The sequence below is a fragment of the Lissotriton vulgaris genome, chromosome 8 (genome assembly GCF_964263255.1).
Source record: "Lissotriton vulgaris chromosome 8, aLisVul1.2, whole genome shotgun sequence".
Classification (NCBI taxonomy): Eukaryota; Metazoa; Chordata; class Amphibia; order Caudata; family Salamandridae; genus Lissotriton; species Lissotriton vulgaris.
The window spans coordinates 1,350,866,935-1,350,888,052 of record NC_141696.1 but is presented as its reverse complement, the minus strand read 5'-3'; the positions used below and the strand labels follow the sequence as shown (position 1 = coordinate 1,350,888,052).

At 45.0% G+C, this 21,118-nt stretch overlaps 1 protein-coding gene across 1 annotated transcript in view; it reads right to left on the bottom strand.

Annotated features, from left to right (window-relative positions):
• CCDC82 (coiled-coil domain containing 82) overlaps nucleotides 1–21,118 on the bottom strand; it is a 149,692-nt gene that overhangs the window by 107,895 nt on the left and 20,679 nt on the right. Inside the window, exons 2-3 of the mRNA XM_086935291.1 lie at nucleotides 17,475–17,602; nucleotides 16,050–16,644 (exon numbers count right to left, since the gene is read on the bottom strand). Coding sequence (XP_086791417.1) covers nucleotides 16,050–16,634 — 585 coding nt within the window. The 5' untranslated portion in view covers nucleotides 16,635–16,644; nucleotides 17,475–17,602. The remainder of the gene's footprint in view (nucleotides 1–16,049; nucleotides 16,645–17,474; nucleotides 17,603–21,118) is intronic.

Genomic DNA, 21,118 nt, shown 5'->3' with positions numbered 1-21,118 from the left:
TGCCATCGCCTAGCTCTAACATATTTTTGGTAAGCTAGGATGTGCCACTGGGCTCGACGTTGTCACCAAGCTTATTTAATATGCAGGATACCCTTCACTCACTGTAAAGGATTTGGATCAGGCATTATCTCATATGCAGATGATCTCCAGATGATTTTAAACTCTGCTAACCCTCTGTGTGAGTTAAAGAGCTGCAATATCAACTGTTTAGTGGCAGTAATCCGTTAAACCTCATATCTAAAACAGAAGTGATTGCCTTCAGGAAAAAGGCAACCTTTGGTCATTATCCCTCTGGGAGTCAACCCTAGAATCCCACCTAAAGCAGCAGAGATTAAAAGCTTGAGCTTCACTCTAGATATAGATCTGAGCTTTAATAAAGTAGGGTCCTACAGTTTTCTCCTAAGTAATCTAAGAGAAGTATTGGCAAATGCATCTATCAACTCCTGCCTAATTTACAATAATGTGTGGTATCTGGGACTTTTTGCTAAAGGTATTCAAAATTTCCAGCTTGTCTGAAACTCAGCTGTTAGGACAATCTTTAATTTACATTACGTTTGACTCCACTGCCAACGCATGAAGATGACTTCATTGCCTGTTGTGGAAGAGACAGATCATATTTAAGGCACTTTGCTACTACTACAAAGCGGCTCACTAGAAAGCTTTCTCCTTCATACAAATACTACTTTCAAAGAAATGCTGCAACTGAAGAGCCCTGTTACAGCATTACCAGGTGAATAAAATTAGAGCAGATGTGTAAGAATTCTAACTGATTTGAGTTGCCACGTCTGAATTCTCATATTTTGTTGGACCCAATATATTTGCTGTCTGCAGACCTTTGTGCACTTTAATTATTTATAGCATCTGTGAAGTGCACTGTGACCAGACTGGTATTGTGGTGCTGAGGCGTAGAGTTGTTTAGAGGGGGAACAGACACTAGCATACTGCTGCAGGCATTTCTTGCCTTGTGACTAACCATGTCTTCAAGGCTTTCCTGAATCTCAACAGGTCCGTGTGTCCTCTTAGATTGGGCGGAAGATTGTTCCAAAACTGAGCAGCTTTTATTGAAAAGGCTTGTCCACCTTGTCGGACCTTTTGGAACCTGTTTATCTCAATGAGATTTGCTGTGGCAGAACGTAGGGACCTCCGAGGCACATATCTTTTTGTCTACGGTACTTTATCCCTGCTAACCAGCAGTAACATGCCTTTGCTCCCCCTTTAAACATGGTTGAATTTGCATATTCTTAGCTTGCATATTTAACTTGCCTATAGGTGCCTAGTATATGGTACAAAGTGTACCCTGGGCATGGAAGATAAATGCCACTAGTGGACTACAGCTGCTACTGAGTCATCCGCTACAGTGGCGGGCAAACATGGCTTAGGACTACCATAGTAACCTGACTGAAACCGTGCAAAATATGCTCTGCAATCTGTCAAAATAACACCCTTTTTGACAGGTAAAAACCTTCAGTTTAAATACTAGTAACTAATGCAGTGTCTCTGGAATGGGACCAGCTAGCAAAATAAATAAACAACTATATTTAATAGTTATTTAAAAGGCGAAGTCGGATTTTGTATAAATATCAAGTAAAAGTAACTTTTCAAAAGTTACCTTTTCCCTGCCTGGAGCATAACTTGTCTTTGCTCTCCAGCTTCTCCTAGACCGTCTTGAATTGTTGGGAATTGGTGTGAAATGCCTCCCAGCAGTAAACAATAGGCTGATCTGAAGGGACAGAGATGACTCCACTAAACCCCAGCAAGTGCTGATTATTATTATGATTTGTCATCAGCACCATTCCGAGTGACGATTCTGATCGGACACTACTAATCTATAGACCTTGTTGCTCTACTCACAAGATGTATTTTTCAGTCAATGGTTAAATGAATGAATGGGGATTTTCTAAAGGGCACAGCTACCTCAGCGGAGGTGTTCCGGCGCTAGTGGAAAACGCACGAGAGGGGGGTTGGGAGGGCCAGCTGTCACCTGGTCTTTAATGCTCTCTGGAATTCAGTTTCTGATTCCAACAGGTGCAAATGTAAAGGGAGGGAATTCCCTAGTTTAGAAGACTGCACCACAAAGGATCTGCCACCCAGTCGCGCTTTGCGGTATCGAGGGACTTTCAAGACTCGCAGGTTGTTGGATCTCAAAACTCGAGTTGGCTGGTATAACTGCAACCTTCTTTGGAGGTACCTGGGACCTAAGCTTCTGATGACCGTGAATAAAAGGATCAATAATTTGAATTCAATCCTCCTGATTATAGGAAGCCAAAGAGGTTGCTTCAAATGTGCAGAGATGAGGTGGCGCCCGGGTAATTAGTCTTGTAGAGGAGTTTTGTATAACTTGGAGCCTGTACAATAAATATGCAGGTAACCCCAGGTATAGGCTGCTTGCATAGTCCAATCGAGACGTGACTAATGCATGGAATACTGTCTTCCGGTGTACCTTCGCCAAAAACCCTAAGAATTTCCGAATTGTCCTCATCTTCCAGAAACAAGTGGATGAAATATGTTGTATCTGGGCAGAGAAAGAGAGCTCTTTATCCAGCCTAATACCCAGATTCTAAGGGGGGTATTCAGTTGTGATGGCCACCACAAACTGGGCATCAGAGGAGACGCTTGTCTAAAAAACAGAACGTCCGTTTCCTCAGCATTTAATTTCAGGCAGTTTTTATGAATTCAAACTGAGATTTCAATTTATGAAACGCCTCCACTGAGTGTTCTCGAAAAGAGAACACCAATTGCGTGTCGTCCGCGTTAGACACCACTCTCACACCCAAGGATTCAATCAGAGTCGCCAATGGGGCGAGGAAGATGTTAAAGAGCAGCGGGCACTCCACACCTCAGAGGTTTCGGCGGTGTCGAGAGAAAAGGACGAAGAGACTCCTGTTAGGAGTGCTTTTCCAGAAAAGATTGGAGCCAGGATAACACCGTGCCACACACTCCGTCCTAATACTCTATTGAGCAAGATTGAATGTGAGACCATATCAAATGCTGCTGATAAATCCAGCAGCACAAGCATAGCAGAGTAGCCTTGCTCCATCGTCTTTCATATGGATTCAGAGACTTCTAATAGCACTGTCTCGGAGCTGTGGCCCGCTCGGAAGCCCGATTGGGATGCATGGAGGAGGCAATTGGATTCTATCTAAGTTGCCAGTTGCTTCTTCTTGATTTTGGCGTGGCCAGGTAGCAATGAAATAGGTCTGTTACTGAGAAACTCATGATCTGCTGCTGGTTTCTTAAGAAATGGGAGTAAGAAGACATGCTTCCAAATATCAGGGAAGATGCCTAACTTCAGGAGAGTGTTCCAGATCTGGTAAAATATTGGGTTTAACCAGAGTGCCAGCAAACTAAAAAGCGGGCAGCGGAAGGGTCTCCTGGCGAGCCTGATTGACATCTTTGTAGTTCAGCTAGTGTTTCCTCAAGGGGCAATGGGCCAAACTCTGAAAGTGAGGCGTGAGAGCCAGAGAGTGTTAGCGGTGTGAGGAGTTCTTCTTCTAGAGGAAACGTGGAGTAGATATCAAGAATCTTGGTTTCGAAAAAAATCTGAGAGATTAGAGCAGAGTGTCTGGGAAGGTTAAAAGGATCGATCCAAGGCAGTAGGATTGGTAAATGATTTTGTGATATTAAAAATGTCCTTAGTGGAATTAGCTTCACTCTCAAAGCAATTGGAAAAATACTCTCTCATCTTGCGTCGCTTAAGCCTGTGAAATTCTTTTAGGCCTTCTTTACAAAGGACCTTGTCAGCCTGATTGTAGGACTTTCTCCACGTCCGTTCTTGCAACCACTCTTCTCCCTTCTTAGTTCTTCGGAGAACCATGGGGGGGAGGTTTAACTCTTTTCCTAGATGCTGGCTTTGAGGGTGCTACCGTCCCTAAGGAAGTTGCTACCCATACATTAAACCCCACAGTGTCCTGATCTGGGTCGCCTGTCAACTGTAGCAGTGACTTTAAAAGTACAGTCCCCAGTGACTCTGCGGTAGCTTTTCGCCAATCCCTTAATCTCTCAACAATTTGGCAACTGTTCTGAGGGTCTAGGCTAAAGGTAAATGGAACTAACGAGTGGTCAGACCACGTCAGACATAGGGGGCGCCTACACTGAGGTTTGATATGTAAGAGAAAATCGCATCCAGCATGTGGCCCGTACTTTTGAGTGATAGCAGAGACCCCTTGCCTGAGGTAAAGCCCATTCAGAGTTTCCAAGAACTGGGCCACATGGGTGCAGCTATGGTCATCTGCATGTAAGTTAATGTGAACCTAGAACTATAAAATTAGAGTATTGGAGAGAGAGTTGCGCAATCCTATTGCAGAGCTTTACTAGGTGGATAGAAGAGCTGTCAGGGGGTCTATATACTAGCAAGCCAGCCAAGGATGTAGAAGGTGAGAGCCTAATACAGGAAGAGAGAGCTTAAATGTTACCAATGGGACCCACCCTCTTTGTGGTAGTCCCCCACTTGTCTCTGAAAAGGACAGCAATGCCTCCTCCCGTTCTATTCTTGCCTTTATTGGCACACACAACCCGGAAGCCGTGGGGATGGCTAACATTATGTTAGGATTGGGCCTCATTTAGCCATGTTTCCGTTAGGAACATTAAGTCCCATTCACTAGTGTCTAGGGAGTGCCAGATGTCATCTGCATGCTTCGGGAGAGATCTACAATTGATTAAGCAAGTTGTAACTGCTGACTGATGGCATTGGGAACGGTGGAGGCCTTATTCCTTCTTGATGACCCTGCAACTTTCGTCAGTGTAAAGTTACAGGCCTTGCAGCAATAATCTCTGTCCTTGGTGGAAATGTCAGCTATGATCCTACCACAGCATTTATTGGTATTCAAAGCCAGTAGCGATTCTCTCGACCAGGTAACTGCGTGGTCACTGTGATTTTGGGGAGCATGGCTGGCGCTGGCCGCGGTCTGGTCAGGCTTGCCTTAGGTGCGTCCACGCAGAGGCTCCCGTTTTATAGGCAGGCAGGCGATTAGCAACTAGCCTGCCAAACCCCAAGACGGCGTCTAGCTGGTGTTCTGATCAAGGAGAGAAGAGAAGGAAACTCCCTTCAATCGGACAGCAGAACAACAGTACGATAGAAAGCTCCGCCCTATCCAAATGGCAAGCAACCGGAAGAGGGGTAAGGAAAATGGCCAGCCCTGCACCCTGCAACACGCAGCAAAACAGAGTGGCTTTGCAAATTGCAACTCACAGGCTAATAAAAGTTTCCATGGTTCCAATTTGTGGATGGAAGGCGGTTTCCCCCCTTTTTTCAAGCAACTAATAATTTAGTATCTGGAAATAACTGATTTGCGAGAAGTCGTTATCGGATCCGCCTATAATGCAGACCATCCACAGGACTACATTTTTCTCCTGTAAGTTTGCTGCGTGCTTGTAGTTGGTTTCACTGGAACAGGTCATGCTGGGATATTTTTTCTGCTGCACAAATAAGTTCAAGACCCTTTTTTAATCTAAAGCACAAGCAAATTTATTCTACTCATTGTCGAGTTTTCTTGGAAACAGAAAGTTGCGAAATTGGGATTAGGGGACGATTAAGCCCAGAATAGTGCAGTAAAGGAATTATGCAGAAAGTGAATACGCTTGGCCCTCAAGCGACAGACCTATTTTTTGCCAAATGAAAGCTAGCTATATCATTTTCATCAATGAAGATTTTGACACCTAAAAATTCAAATGTAAATCGTGGGATAAATATTGTTCGGCTTAGAAGGTAGAGGCTTCTACAAAATAAATCTTTGATCTCAGCAAGAAATGTTTACTATTCTACCTGTGTCTTGAATAATTAAAATAGAAAGAAACATTGAAAGTTCTTAAAACATTATACTCCAACTATGTAGCGATAGTCTCCCGAGCGATGTGATTCTCTTGTGACTTTTATTTATTTTATTAATAACGTGTTATTCTTCTGGAATGAGATTTGTGAAACAAACTGTAACTCCCCACTGTCTAGAAGAACTGCTCACCAAGCTAGCCTCTGGATCTGTGTCCAGTTGACTGGGTGAAAACTATGTTTACAGTACTATATCAGTTCTTAAAGGAGAACAGAATACTTTTCAAGACAAACTGCATCCCTCATATGAAATGGATGTGTTTCAGTTGGCCTGGACAATCGGACGTTGGAGGCGGACAAAAACAGTGCCACAGTGTTCACCTGAAATCTGTCACCCAGTATTGACATCTTAGACCGGACAATCCTCAGGGATTGGCTTAGGGAAGTAAGCATATTTGGCTTCCTATGGCTTTGGGATACCTCTTGTTTTCCAAACAGAAAAAAATATTGTAAGGTAATTGAATTGTGTACAAATAGAATTTACCTGCCTCTTAAATGGCAAAACGTAAGTTAGCGTGGCAAAAGTCCATTGTTTGGTTTTTATCAGAATTACCTTGTCAAGACTAGGGGTGTCATTTAGACCCTGCCAGTACAACCCAAGTGCATTCACCTTAATTAAAGATCCTCACCAGATCTCAGTGCTACGAAGGGAGCCGCGGTAACAATCATCACAGCACTATAGGTTTGCAGAGTAAGTTATGTTATGTTATGTTATAGGGGGGATTTTTATAGCGCGCAGCTACTCCGAAGAATGTCCTGGTGCTTTAAGATCCTCAGTGGCACCGAAAAAGGCGAGCAGAAGCAACTTACTGAGAGAAGAGCAGAGTCTTGAGATCCCTCCTGAAAGCCAACAAATTACCATTGGTTCTAAGGGAAAGGGGTAGAGCGTTCCACAACTGAGGAGCAAGACGTTTAAAGGAATGTCCACCACACCGGGCGCGCCGAATCGATGGTACGGCGGCCAAGGCCAAGGTAGAAGATCTAAGTGATCTGGAAGGTTGATAAAAAGTCAACCGTTTCCGAAGGTACCTGGCACCCAGGCCATGCAGCGCCTTAAAGGCAATTTTCAGTGCCTTGAAAACAATGTGCTTTCTTATTGGAAGCCAGTGGAGAGATTTAAGCAAGGTACTGGCACTGGCTCTCCTGGTAAGGCCGAAGATGGCTGGCGCGGCAGAATTCTGGACTACTTGCAGGCGTGAAAGGAGAAATTCGGGAAGGCCCAGATACAGTATGTTAGTGTAGTCAAGGCGGGAACCTTTCAACGCCTGCACCGTTACTCTTCTGTGGTCCAGCGACAATAAGGGCAAAAATGTTCTTGTCATCTTAAGGATGGCAAAGCATTTGCCGACCAAGCCGAAGACCTGCGTTTTGAGAGAGAGAGCATTGTCAATGTGTACTCCCAGATTTTTTGCAACCGCCGAGTCGCTAACGGGAGGAAACATGGCGGATGGCCACCAGGCCTTCCACCTAGGGTCAGCGGGGCAGCCGAAAAAGAGCACTTCCGACTTATCGGAGTTGCACTTGAGGCTGTTCAGCTGAAACCACCCAAAAACAGCCCTTAATGTTCTGACCATCAAAGTCGGAGTCTCTGTCGCACGTGAAAAGGAGTAGGTTGTCATCCGCGTACGACACGATCTGGGCTCCGTGGGCCTCTGCCAGTGCCGCCAAAGGAGTCATATAGATGTTAAAGAGAGCTGGGCTCAAAATGGAGCCCTGAGGAACTCCCACCTCCAAAGGCGGCATCATGGCAGAGAAAGGAGGAGCCAGACCGTTTGTTGGCGATTGGCCAGAAAGGACTTAAACCAGTCGAACACCGACCCCCTCAGACCAATCTCCCAGAGTCTAAAGAGGAGACGGTCATGGGGGACGGTGTCGAAGGCCGCCGAGAGGTCGAGCATCGCCAACATGGCTTTGCCGCCCCCGAGTCCAGGGTTTCCTTAATAGCCTCGGTGACTTCGAGCAAGGCAGTTTCGGTGCTTATGTTGGATCGGAACCCCGACTGTGAATGGTGAAGAATGTTATGCGTCTCGAAGAAGTTAGCAAGGGTGACGTGGACATGCTTCTACACCACTTTTGCAAGTGCTGGCAAAAGGGAGATGGGCCTGTAGTTTGCATAACCCTTGGGATCAAGGTTAGGTTTTTTAAAAGGGGCAAAATAAGGGCCCGTTTCCACTGCTGAGGGACCACCCCTGTACTAAGGGAGAGGTTAAGCACTGGGTTCACTAAAGGATTAAGTTCATGTGCCACTTTGGCAAGGAATTTAGCGGGGCAAGGGTCAAGGGGCGATCCTGATTTTAGGGCGGTAAGTAGGTCCAATGAGGCCTGGAAGGTAAGGGGAGGGAAGACCCAGGTAGAGGGGCCCTCAGGGTGAGAGGGAGCGAGGGGCAGGGGCAATTTCGGAGCTGTAGCCGCACCATCGGACACAAAAGAGGCCTGGATGGACTTGATTTTGTTAGCAAAAAAATTAGCAAGCTCAGTAATGCAGCGTTCGGAATGTAGACTCCTGGGGGTACACCAGGAGAGAGAGGTGAATTCCTTCAGTACCCTGAAGATTTATTTGCAAGAGTTAAAAGCAGTTTAAATTCTTTTTGCAAAGTAAGACTTCTTATGTACGGTGATGTCACGATGGTATTTCCTAATGGAGTCTCTGTAGGCTTCTTTAGAGCTAGGGTCATACTGCCTGTGCCATGCTCTTTCAGCTATTTTGCACTGCCACTGCTTCTCTGCCAGCGCAGGAGAAAACCAAGGGGCAGATGCTCGAGAGCGAATGCCCCGGGGTGCAAGGGAAGGAGCAAGTACGTCCAGTTGTAAAGTGAGCCAGGTCTGCAGGAGCTCCAGATCAGTTTCCAGCACCCCAGTCAGCTGACAAGGGTGAGTACATAGTGCCTGCGCCAGCATGGAGGTCGAGACTCGGTGGAAGGCTCTGACATCCTGCGCTTGGCGAGCAGGCCCACTGGAGGAGATTTTTCTGGAATGATTGATCTGAAATTCCACTAAAAAGTGGTCGAACAGGGGGGGACATTTCAATCGGGATGGTAGAGAAGACTTGGTCCAGAGTGTGCCCTTTCCTGTGTGTGGGGGCCAAAAGATGTGGGATGAGTCCCAATGACAAAATGATGTCATTAAGCTTAATGCTGTCAGGGGCATCCGCCCTATCCATGTGGATATTAAAATCTCCTAAGAGTAAACAGTGTTTGGATCTAAGGCAGAGTGAGGACATTGCAGTGTGGAGCTCATCAAGAAAAGAGCCCATCGGGCCCAGAGGCCTATAAACCAGCAGTCCTGAGCACGATTGGTGAGGCGAGAGGGATGGCGAGAAACCCAAGGTCTCACATCCCTGAATTTCATCCGTCGGTATGACTGAGAAAGCAAAGAGCTTGTTGACCATCAGGGCAACTCCACCTCCCCTACCCGTGACTCTGTCTTTCCTAAAGATCACATAATCGGGTGGGATCGCCGTAGCAATGTCCGTCCCGGAGCCCTCTCCCAGCCAAGTTTCAGTTAGGAAGAGACATATGGGTTTTGCATCTGTCAGTAGATTATATACATCTAGTGCATATTTCCACAGGGACCTGGTATTCAATAGAAGACAATTACTGTAGTTGGGGAGGGGAGGGGGTTGGGGAGAGGAGATAAAGCCCTTAGCTGGTACCCAACTGCAACCTGGGCAGTGCCTGTTACCTTTAGGTTGTTTGGGGAAGACCGAACTGCAGGTGGACGCTGACGGGCGCAGACGGGCCTTCCTTTGGCGCTCCCTAGGCGCGTCCGCTGCGCGGAGAAGAGGGCACCTAGTTATGAGGCGTCGCTGGCCGGTGAGAGGCAGCACCACTAGACTGCCGCCCCGTGAGCCAGCCTACCAAGATGGCCGCTGAGAAAGTGCGCGGACCACAGGTGCCAAGGTACCCTTCAGCACCTCATCGGCTGAAAGGGAGAGGACACTGTGCAGGGCAGTGTGGCGCGGTCCGCATAGAGTGAGGGAAAGCAAAGTCCGAAGAGCGGAGAAAGCCTAAGGTCACCCGGCTTTCCGCCTCAGGTGCCTCGAAGGAGCAAGTAGGTGTAAGATGAAATAAAAGGGGGACAGAAAGAAAAATAGCTAGTAGTCAGCCAGTAAAATGCAATAAAATACAAAGCTAGTAATCAGCCTACAAAGTGCAGCAAATAAATAACATTAGTTAAAATCAGTTTAAAATTCGGCTCGTAATCAGGGCTGTAGCAGTCACTCGCCTGCACCCGGTGCCTGCCTCAGGTGTAATGGGAGGAGTGAGGATCTGTAATGGGAGGAGTGAGGATCAGGGGTTATGTTTAAAGTGCCTGCGCGGCAAACTTTTTTGTTTTGAGTTCACAAACCCTAGCGCACAAGTATCTTTCTCCCTGCATTTCAGGCTCATTAAGCATTTTTCATAACTATGTCTGCTAAGCTTTGCATTACAGAAGTGGGCAGAGAAAATCAGGGTAGTCCCCCTCCCTAATCAGAGGGGCGACATCTGGCAGCAATTTGGCGACAGGCTGCCACGTCAGAGGATCACATTGACTGAGACAGTAAAGGTTTCGCCAGTATAACCACATCACTTGGTCAACTTTTAACAGAGCAGGGAAAATGCAAATTTTATGTGGCAGGTGTCCTGCTGATTTACAGAGAGAGCTCCTGCTACGTCAAAATCTGAATCAATCCCTTGACAATATTAATTATTTTTATTATTAAAAAAAGCTTGATCACAGAAAGAAATATTTACTTTTTCATGTCTAATGGATGCTAAAAAGAGCAACTCTTAAGATTTTAAAAAAACTATTCTCCTTCTACATGAGATATTTCTACGTGATCCTCTTGTTATGTTATTTTATTAGAGATTTATAAAGCACAAGGTTACTCCATAGACTGTCCCGACACTGAACCTGTTGAGTGGGGCTAACTGTGAGCTGTGAACTGGAAAATTTCACACTGTTGCTGGAATATCCAGGTTTTTAGTAACTTCCTGAAAGGAAGAAGCTCCTGTCTGAGTGCCAGCAGCAACTTATTCAAAAGTAGAGCTGCTTGTATCTGGAAGGAACGGCCATCAATTGGAGCATGGGCAGATTTAGGAATGGGGGCTAACTGAAGTGCTGCAGACCTCAGAGCACGACGTGGGTAGTAGAATTGTACTCTTTTTCTCAGGGAGGGGGATCCATCCCATGAAGAGATTTGAAGTTCAAAAACTATCCTCTTACGCATCAGCAGCCAGTGCATGGTTCTCAGGTGGGTAGACATCCGAGTTCTTGGGCCCAGTATAAGTATTGCTCTGGCCACAGCATTCTAGACTACCTGTAGGCGTGTCAACAGGTATTCTGGGATGCCCAAATAGAGATCGTTGACGTAGTCCAGTCTTGACAGGACCAGCGCCTGGAACATAGTTTTCCTGTGTGCCACCGACAGAAGAGGCAAGAACTGCTTCAGCATTTTGAGCACTCCAAAACACGAGCCTGCTACAGCTTGTACTTGTGCGTTCAATAAATTATCCTCCATCCTGACTCCTAAACTTTTAACGGTCTTTACCGAGGCAGTGTGGCGAGACATGTCCTGTTGCCACCAGTTTCGCCACACATTGTCTGAAGGGAGTCCAAAAAGGATAATTTCCGACTTATAGGGATTACACTTAAGTTGGTGGATTTGGAACCAGGAAACCACTTCTGACAGGCATGAGTTTATCACTTCCCCTTAACAATCTGTCTTCTTATCGCAAGTGAAGAGCAATTGACACGATCTTGGCTCCGTGGGCTTCAACCAGATGCGCCAAGGGGGTCATATAAAGGTTAAAAAGAGTGGGGCTAAGAATTAAACCCTGCGGGACCCCGAACTTTAGGGAGGGAATGGGCGCTGCAACAGGTGGAGAACAGACAATTTGTTTACGGTCTTTCAAAAATAGAGGAGAACCATCGGCGAACCGTGCCCCCACAGCTGCATTCTAGGAGTCTCAGGAGGAGCTGATCATGGGGCATGGTATCGAAGGCCGCTAATAAATCCAGCAGTATCACGGCCTTTCTCCCCTTGTCTAAGGTCTCCTTAATGGCCTCTGAGACTTCTAGAAGCGCAGTTTCTGTACTAAAATTAGACCTAAATCCGGATTGACTTTGGTGTAAAACTGGATTGGTTTCCGCAGATGTGGTGATAATACTAGTAACATATTTTTCCAGTACCTTCGAGAAAAGGGGGAAGCGGAGAGATTGGCCTATAATTTACGGCTAGCTCCTGATCCGCCCTTGGTTTTTTAATAGGGGGAGTATTTTGGCATTCTTCCACCTGTCCAGGACAAGCCCAGACTCCAAAGAGGCGTTAAGAATCTGATTTAACACAGGGTTAATTACCTCTGCTAATGATGCCAGCAACTTGGCTGGACAGAAGTCAGAAGGGGAACCGGATATAAGGGCCTTCATGATTTCCACAGAGTTGTCCAAGGACATAGGGGGAAACTGCGTGAGCAGCGGGCCCCTTGGCTGTGTCGGCGGGGTGAAAAACGCTTGAATTTCACCCTAGGCAGCAGAGAAAAGGAGTCTTGAATAGTTATGATTTTCTTGTGGACATAGGAGGCACAATGGCTTGTCCAGGATTCTGCTGGAGTAAAAGGCCTTGCAACGGCATTTGGGGATACAAATTCCTCCACTATCTTAAAAATGTCTTTACTTTGGTTAGCAGACTGTGCTATTTTTGAGGAGTTGAAGGGTTTTTTCTCTTCTAAGATTTTTTTTATAGTGCACCTTCAGAGCCTGTTTATAGGTTAATTTATCAGCAGGGCAAAATAAAATGTGCCATGCCTTCTCTAGGTGTTTGCAGTCCAGGGGTGTGGAATTTAATAAAATATCTACTTGTCCATGGGGCAGGTTGCTTCATAAATCTACTTGCCCTGTAACAAAATCCACTTGTCCCTTTTGTGCCATGTAATGCGGCGACAAATTACGACAGCAATCTCATTATATAAGAGTTATGATATAACCTCTCTAATTATGCCAGGGCTTGTACCATAGTAGGATTTCATACTAGCAATTCGTTTATGCTGTCTCGTTTCTGCAGGTCTACATACTGGGATGAAGGTATTAGTAAGAAATAGTTCAAGGGTTGGAATGCCCTTTTGAGTCTGTGCAAACCTACTAACATGCGTGTTGGGTTGCACCAACTCTTTTCTAATATTTTACCGTACTGAAAAAGGTTGGAAATTTACTCCTGACAGTCGCAGACGTAAAACTTCTTCCAGGGTTGGGAAGAAAGTGGTTAGAGGAAAAGTGAACTTGAAACATTAAGATTTTCACATGAGACAATCTACACATGCACATGTGCTCTTGCTAAAATGCAGCTCACAAATAATTTCTAGAAATACTATTTCTTGGCCTTCTTCTGTAAATTCATGGAAACTGTATATATGCACTTAATGCAAGGATATATACCATGGATGCACTTTGATACGTTCGTTAATAATTGGGCTTCTAATTAGGCCTGACGTTAACCATGAACAATTGTGTTTAATAAAATTCTGTCTCTCTCTCTTTTTGTCTCTGTCTGTCAGATGGCTTCACTGTCAGTCACAGTATTCTGCTCTTTGACAAGGAGCATATTGGCATACAAAGTAGTTTTGTTCAGTGCCCGGAACTGCTGTGGCAATGTGTGCTTTTTGAGACCAAAAACTATTTTTGCTTTTGCCAATGCTTGTTAGAATGGTGAGGGCCCAGCAGCTCCCACATGGACACGGTTTTACAAAAACCATGCCTGAACAAGTCACGCATTGACAAAACCAAAAGGCTGGCCACCAATTTCAGACCTACTGGCTTTGCCAATGCTTGTTTATTTTAGTTTCTGGTAATTGTATTTAAACTGGTTACACTGATTTTCCATTATGAATATTTTTGGGGAAATACAAGCATACATCAACATGTTGCTAAATGATGTTGCAAAGATATGGTACCTAAAAACTTACAGTAGCAAAATGTTTTTTTTCCTACTTGCATTTTTTTTTAAACAGTTTATTTTGAAAACAAAGAATCATCACTCTTGCTTTGAAGCTTCGGCAAATATTTGCATATAATCAGAGAGCATTCTGGGAGCATTATACATAGCCTCATATTACTAAACTTTGAAAACGTGTATACACATTTATACTGAAACCACCGTCAGTAGTGCAGGCCGAGCTTACAGTGTTTACTTTTAGTGCTCACCCTAATAATAAAGGCTTTGCATTAATGAACCATAAATACAAGCTAGAACAGCATTTAACCCCTTCGCTGCGGCGGCTATTCCGCCGCAGCGCTAAGGGGGTAGGGCGGCCGCGCGGTGGTCACGTGCTTGTGACGGAACCGCTACGTCACGGCTCGCGGGCGAGCTGTGCTTGTGACGGAACAGTTCCGTCACGAACGCACCCGCCCAATGGAACGCGCCGCGCAGGCGCGAAATCAGCGCCGCGCAGGCGCGCCTAGCGGGCCGTGACGGAACGGTTCCGTCACAAGCACAGCTCACCCGTGGCTTGTGACGGAGCGGTTCCGTCACAAGCATACAAGGGGTTAACACACGGACACAAATATTACCTTAACTGCAGACATTGCCCTTTCCTGATCCATAAAGTGATACTGTAAACTGGCAGCCAAAGGGTTTGTGCTGGGTTTGTGCTGTAGGGGGTTGGGCCTACTTGTCCCAAGGACAAAATACACTTGAAAATTTGTTGCCCTTGACCCCAAAGAATATGTCCCGGGAGTCGGGCTATAGGAATTCCACATCCCTGCAGTCACTCTTGCTTTTTCTGACGGTGACTGTAAACCATGGTGCTGAGGAGCGCGAGGCCTTGACAGGTCTCACAGAGGGGGAGCAAGCTCATCAGCACGGAGCTGGAGCCAATTGTCCAGCATTTCTGCATCCTCTTCCACGTTCCCGTGGAAGGGGGTCAGGTTGTTGCTGAGGGCGGTAGTGAGAGCCTCAGCTGTAATTTGGCTAAAAGTCCTGAAGCTGCAGGAGGGAGGCCTTCCCTTGAAGTTACAGAAGTTACGCACCATCTCAATTGTGAAATCGATCATCGAGTGATCGGACCATACTACAAAAACATATGCTCTGAAAAGGTCTTCTTTCATGCATGTATGCTGCCTGTCTCGACCGGAAAGTGAGCCACTTGCTGAAAAAAACCCACTTAGAACATAAAGGTTTTCATAGTGGGAGCTAACCCGTTAGTCTATACCTCTTATCACCAGTCCGAGGTGCAAGAAATACGTGCTGAGAGATATACTTGTTTCTATGTTTGGACACATTTTAATCCGCTTGAGTGTTTTTATGATCTTCATCTCAGCATGCCATCGTTTTGGAAAATACTCACCAATACCATGCCAGCCATGCAAGAACAATGGAATGAAATGTTAGCTAAACCAACTACTGCACCCGACACATGTAACACATACTTCTCTCATTCCACATTTTGTGGAAGACTCAGCTTCTAGCTTTTAAACATTACTCAATCCTTACAGAAGGCACAACATCAGACTAAGTCCAAAGTTTCTATAAATACAATAATCAAGAAGGGATCACTTTGGAAGCTCAGCCACACGAAACAGCTTCAGAACCAGAGATTTGTGGGGGAATTCCGAAAGCCCTGTGAACCCAGCACCATATTATCTTCTCAAAAAACAAGAAAGGGCACATGTCGGTCAAAATGGACAAAATTACTGGCAAATCCTAGAGCAAAGTAAGGTCTAGAAATGTTCATGGAGTAGTTCATAGTCTTAAAAATTTCAAGAATTCAAAAGACTTGATGTAAAGCTTGATGGAAAATTAACCTGAGACTCGGAATACTCAATCCTTTCATCACCAAGTCAGCTTTTTCAATATGTTTTTATCTTTCATGAGTCCCTTGACAACAGGGTAAATAGAATTTTTGGAGGCCGCATCAGAATACATGATGGAGAAGGATTCTGTGAAGGACTTCAGGTGGCCTCACACAATTTTTAGTTGAAAAGAAAATGCGGGAGCCAGGAGGTCACATCAATAACATACTATGGGCACCAGACGTGCATCTAATATACTGAATATATAAAAGACAATGACTTAAAGGTATATTAGTTTGTATCCACTGTGTGATGAAACATGACTAAAGAAAAAATCTGAGGAAATAGGGTAATCAATCCTCTTCTCAGAATAATATTAATGTAGGTATGAAAGAGGAAATAGTTCCCTTCAGCCCAATCTAATTGTTTGCCAACAATGATGTTTATATGAGTAGCTCACCTCAGCATGCCCACTTCTATTTGACTTCGGTGTATTAAGTAGTTTTTCAGAAAGTTCTTTGAGCTTTGCTTGACGTTTCTGTTTCCTTGCATTTGCATTTTCCTTTACTCTTGCCAACCTCCCGTCACGTTGTTGGGTCACAGAAGAGTCACTCACAGCAAGGCTACAATTTTCCTCACTGTCCCCATCAGTGCTTTCATCATCCATGATGCACCGGCGCTTACACAATACTTTTCTCACAAGTTCCTCCTCATCAGAGCTACTATCTTGATCATACAAAACGGAGGCCACTCGTTTGCGTTTTGCCCTGAGGATGTAATCTTCTTCTGCATCCTCTTTTTGAGGAAAGACTTTCTTTGGTTCTTGTTCTCCCTCACCATCTGTACTGCTGCTTTCAACATCAACAATCCCATCACTGTGGTCTTGCCACTGATCTTCTGATGAACTGAAACCCTCCTCCTCACTTGCAAGCACTTGGGAGATGTCCCTCTTAGTGCGCTTCCAGTCAACACGAGATTTCAATGTTTGCTTTTCAGTACTACTCCTCCTCGTTTCATAGCTTCGGCTCACGGTTTGTGTCGACATTGCATTTCACCTAGTACAAAACAAACAATGTTTTTTTGCAACGCGTCATATATTTTTATTCTTTGATACACATAAAGCAAAGCGATATCTGTTGGAAGTAAATCTTTAAGGTGTCACTCTTCTTTTTCGAAAACATTTAATGCAACACAGCATACTTAATTACAAACATATTGCCATGGATGATGTTAGATTTCATTCATTTAAAGGAAGCTGCACTTCAACCTGCTTAATTTCAGAAGCCATCATAAGTGTGTTTTCGTCCTGCCTAAAAGTTTAGCATATTTTACATGCTGCAATAGAAATGAACACCTTCTAGTTGGCGGCTTTAATGCAGATGTTTAGAATTAATATGATAGTGTCAAAATAAAGTGATGTGTGAATCTTAAATCATGAAACCTATGGTGGAGTAAAAACTGTACACAACCAAAATGTAGGGAATACAAACAACTTCGGACTGTTGTTCCCCAAGGCAGGTGAGTACTGGCAGCATAGATAAACAATTAATACAATACAAACCAGCTAAGTAATAAAACATCAACTTCAATAAAAAAATTATTGTGAGTGTAGCATCTTCCCAGCCTGGGTACTCGCCAATGACCACGCCACCCATGGAGTTTAGTATTACATGTCTTTATTCTGCTGCCTGTAACTGCAAATTCAACATTATACGACAAGATTTCGAGGCATTGTGCTCTGATACATGTGTCACAGCTCTATGGAGTTTATTAGGAGCCAAAAGGGTTCCATTCTCAAATTTCGCATGACACTACAGTCAACAACTTGGTAAAAAGCAAGAATAAGGCCAAAGATATACAAACATATAAATACTTGCAAACAGACCTCATGAGGGGAGACGTGAGAGTATTACATTAATCAAAGGCGCATAACGGTCTCGTCTGTTTTCCTCGCCACCGTCCTTAAGAATTGAGGTATGCTTCGTCCCTGGGGCGTATTTGATTTGCCTGGCCCTAAAACATAAGGCAAACACAGTTACTCCTCATCCCTAGGAACGGCTCCTGGGTCATCCTTAACTAGCAAGGAATGGGACACGAAAGACTCTGAGAAAGGTAATGCCCTGGTTAGGTACAGGATTGGGATATCACAGCTTGCTTGATAGCTCTCGATGTGTGTAGTCTATGGTCCATTAATAGGTCAAACAAGGATACCACAGGTCTGTGTTTTTTTACATTCTTTTTCTTTAGTGTTAGGCTATGTAAATCCGACCTCAGAGATGAGGCAAACCTTGATTTCTAGGAACCAGGACAACAATTACTAGGACTATGAGCAATTAAGAATAACAGAAAGTAACAGGGACATTAAAATTACATATTGACACAGCGTTCCATAGTGAGCTGGGACAAGAAATCCAGGAACTTTTTCAGAGAAACAAGGGCTCCGTAGACCGCGTCAAACCAATTTGGGAGGCTCTCAAAGTCACGATCCGGGGATTCTGCATCTTGAAAAGCTCAGGAGTAGTATGAGATATACAGGGTACACTGAAAAGACTGGAGACTGAGCTTAAAGCACTAGAAACGCAGCTCGCTACAGGAATTGATGGACAGGCCCAACACGAATTCCGTGACAAACTCTCTGAGTACACTGCCACTGCTGACCGCAAGATAAAGTTAAGGGGTGAATACTGGGTGGCCCGAAGATATCGGGAGAGGGAGTGTCCTGGGAAAGTCTTGGCTGAGACAATACAAAGGCCCCGCTATTCTAACTATGTCTTGGAGATTGCTGGCCATGAGGACATACTCTATTTTGACACCACTGACATATTTGCTACATTCACAACGCACTTCTCCTCGCTATACACATCAAGCAGAAGGGACTACCTTGAGCTACACGACTTCCTGGGGGAAGTGGCGCTTGAATGGCTGGGTGACTCACAAAGTGAGTTCCTGAGCGCCCCCTTCGAACTAGACAAGATACGGGAAGCTATAATGCACCTGAAGTCTGTCAAAGCCCCTTGCCTGGACAGGCGTCCCACTGAATTCTATAAAATGTACAGCCAAAGTCCTAAATATTGGTCACGTATCTTCAGCCTTCCCCATCACTAGGGGTATCAGGCATGGGTGCCCACTGTCCCCCCTACTCTTTGCCCTGTCGGTTGAACCATTAGTGGCTAAACTGAGACAACACCACCAGGACAAAGCGCTACCATACAACTTGCGCCACACACTCATATCTCTTTACACGGACAACATTACACTCTATGTTAGAGGCCCACAACATAACATTACCCACTTCTACAGGAATTTATCGTCTTTGGAAAACTATCTGGGATTCACATCAATTGGGGTAAGTCACAAATATTCCCTCTTACCCCTGGGGCACTCAATTCCTCCTAGATTTCCCACTGGAATGGTGCGATTCAGACATGCGCTATCTAGGGATCCACATCTCCGGAGACAGGGAGGAGCTGCTGCGCCTCAACTATGGCACCACTCTAGACCGCATTGAGGGCTGCGTCACCCGCTGGATCTCACTACCGCTCTCCCTTGCAAGTCGCGCCTCCTTAATCAAAATTGTACTTATTCCTCAATTTCCCGCACCACCCTGGGAGAAACTTTTTTAAGGCACTGCAACCGAAAATTATCAGACCAGTATGGGGAGGCAAACAGCCGCACCTACAATGGAACATACTCAACAGGCCTTTCTCACAGGGTGGATTCGATATTCCAAACTTCGAACTTTATTACATATGCACACAGGCCCACTACGCTTCTTATTGGTTCTCCAACCCCCCCCGCTACATGCTATAGGTCGCAGCAGAACAGTGGCTGGCAGATCGCAACATGGGGGTACCTTTACCGCAATGGGACGTCCCGATCGGTAGACCCAGGGATGTGGAATTCCTATAGCCCGACTCCCGGGACATATTCTTCGGGGTCAAGGGCAACAAGTTTTCAAGTGTATTTTGTCCTTGGGACAAGTAGGCCCAATCCCCTACTGCACAAACCCAGCACAAACCCTTTGGCTGCCAGTTTACAGTATCACTTTATGGATCAGGAAAGGGCAATGTCTGCAGTTAAGGTAATATTTGTGTCCGTGTGTTAACCCCTTGTATGCTTGTGACGGAACCGCTCCGTCACAAGCCACGGGTGAGCTGTGCTTGTGACGGAACGGTTCCGTCACGGCCCGCTCGGTGCGCCGCTGATTTCGCGCCTGCGCGGCGCGTTCCATTGGGCGGGTGCGTTCGTGACGGAACCGTTCCGTCACAAGCAAAGCTCGCCCGCGAGCCGTGACGGAGCGGTTCCGTCACAAGCACGTGACCACCGCGCGGCCGCCCTACCCCCTTAGCGCTGCGGCGGAATAGCCGCCGCAGCGAAGGGGTTAAATGCTGTTCAAGCTTGTATTTATGGTTCATTAATGCAAAGCCTTTATTATTAGGGTGAGCACTAAAAGTAAACACTGTAAGCTCGGCCTGCACTACTGACGGTGGTTTCAGTATAAATGTGTATACACGTTTTCAAAGTTTAGTAATATGAGGCTATGTATAATGCTCCCAGAATGCTCTCTGATTATATGCAAATATTTGCAGAAGCTTCAAAGCAAGAGTGATGATTCTTTGTTTTCAAAATAAACTGTTTAAAAAAAAATGCAAGTAGGAAAAAAAAACATTTTGCTACTGTAAGTTTTTAGGTACCATATCTTTGCAACATCATTTAGCAACATGTTGATGTATGCTTGTATTTCCCCAAAAATATTCATAATGGAAAATCAGTGTAACCAGTTTAAATACAATTACCAGAAACTAAAATAAACAAGCATTGGCAAAGCCAGTAGGTCTGAAATTGGTGGCCAGCCTTTTGGTTTTGTCAATGCGTGACTTGTTCAGGCATGGTTTTTGTAAAACCGTGTCCATGTGGGAGCTGCTGGGCCCTCACCATTCTAACAAGCATTGGCAAAAGCAAAAATAGTTTTTGGTCTCAAAAAGCACACATTGCCACAGCAGTTCCGGACACTGAACAAAACTACTTTGTATGCCAATATGCTCCTTGTCAAAGAGCAGAATACTGTGACTGACAGTGAAGCCATCTGACAGACAGAGACAAAAAGAGAGAGAGACAGAATTTTATTAAACACAATTGTTCATGGCTAACGTCAGGCCTAATTAGAAGACCAATTATTAACGAACGTATCAAAGTGCATCCATGGTATATATCCTTGCATTAAGTGCATATATACAGTTTCCATGAATTTACAGAAGAAGGCCAAGAAATAGTATTTCTAGAAATTATTTGTGAGCTGCATTTTAGCAAGAGCACATGTGCATGTGTAGATTGTCTCATGTGAAAATCTTAATGTTTCAAGTTCACTTTTCCTCTAACCACTTTCTTCCCAACCCTGGAAGAAGTTTTACGTCTGCGACTGTCAGGAGTAAATTTCCAACCTTTTTCAGTACGGTAAAATATTAGAAAAGAGTTGGTGCAACCCAACACGCATGTTAGTAGGTTTGCACAGACTCAAAAGGGCATTCC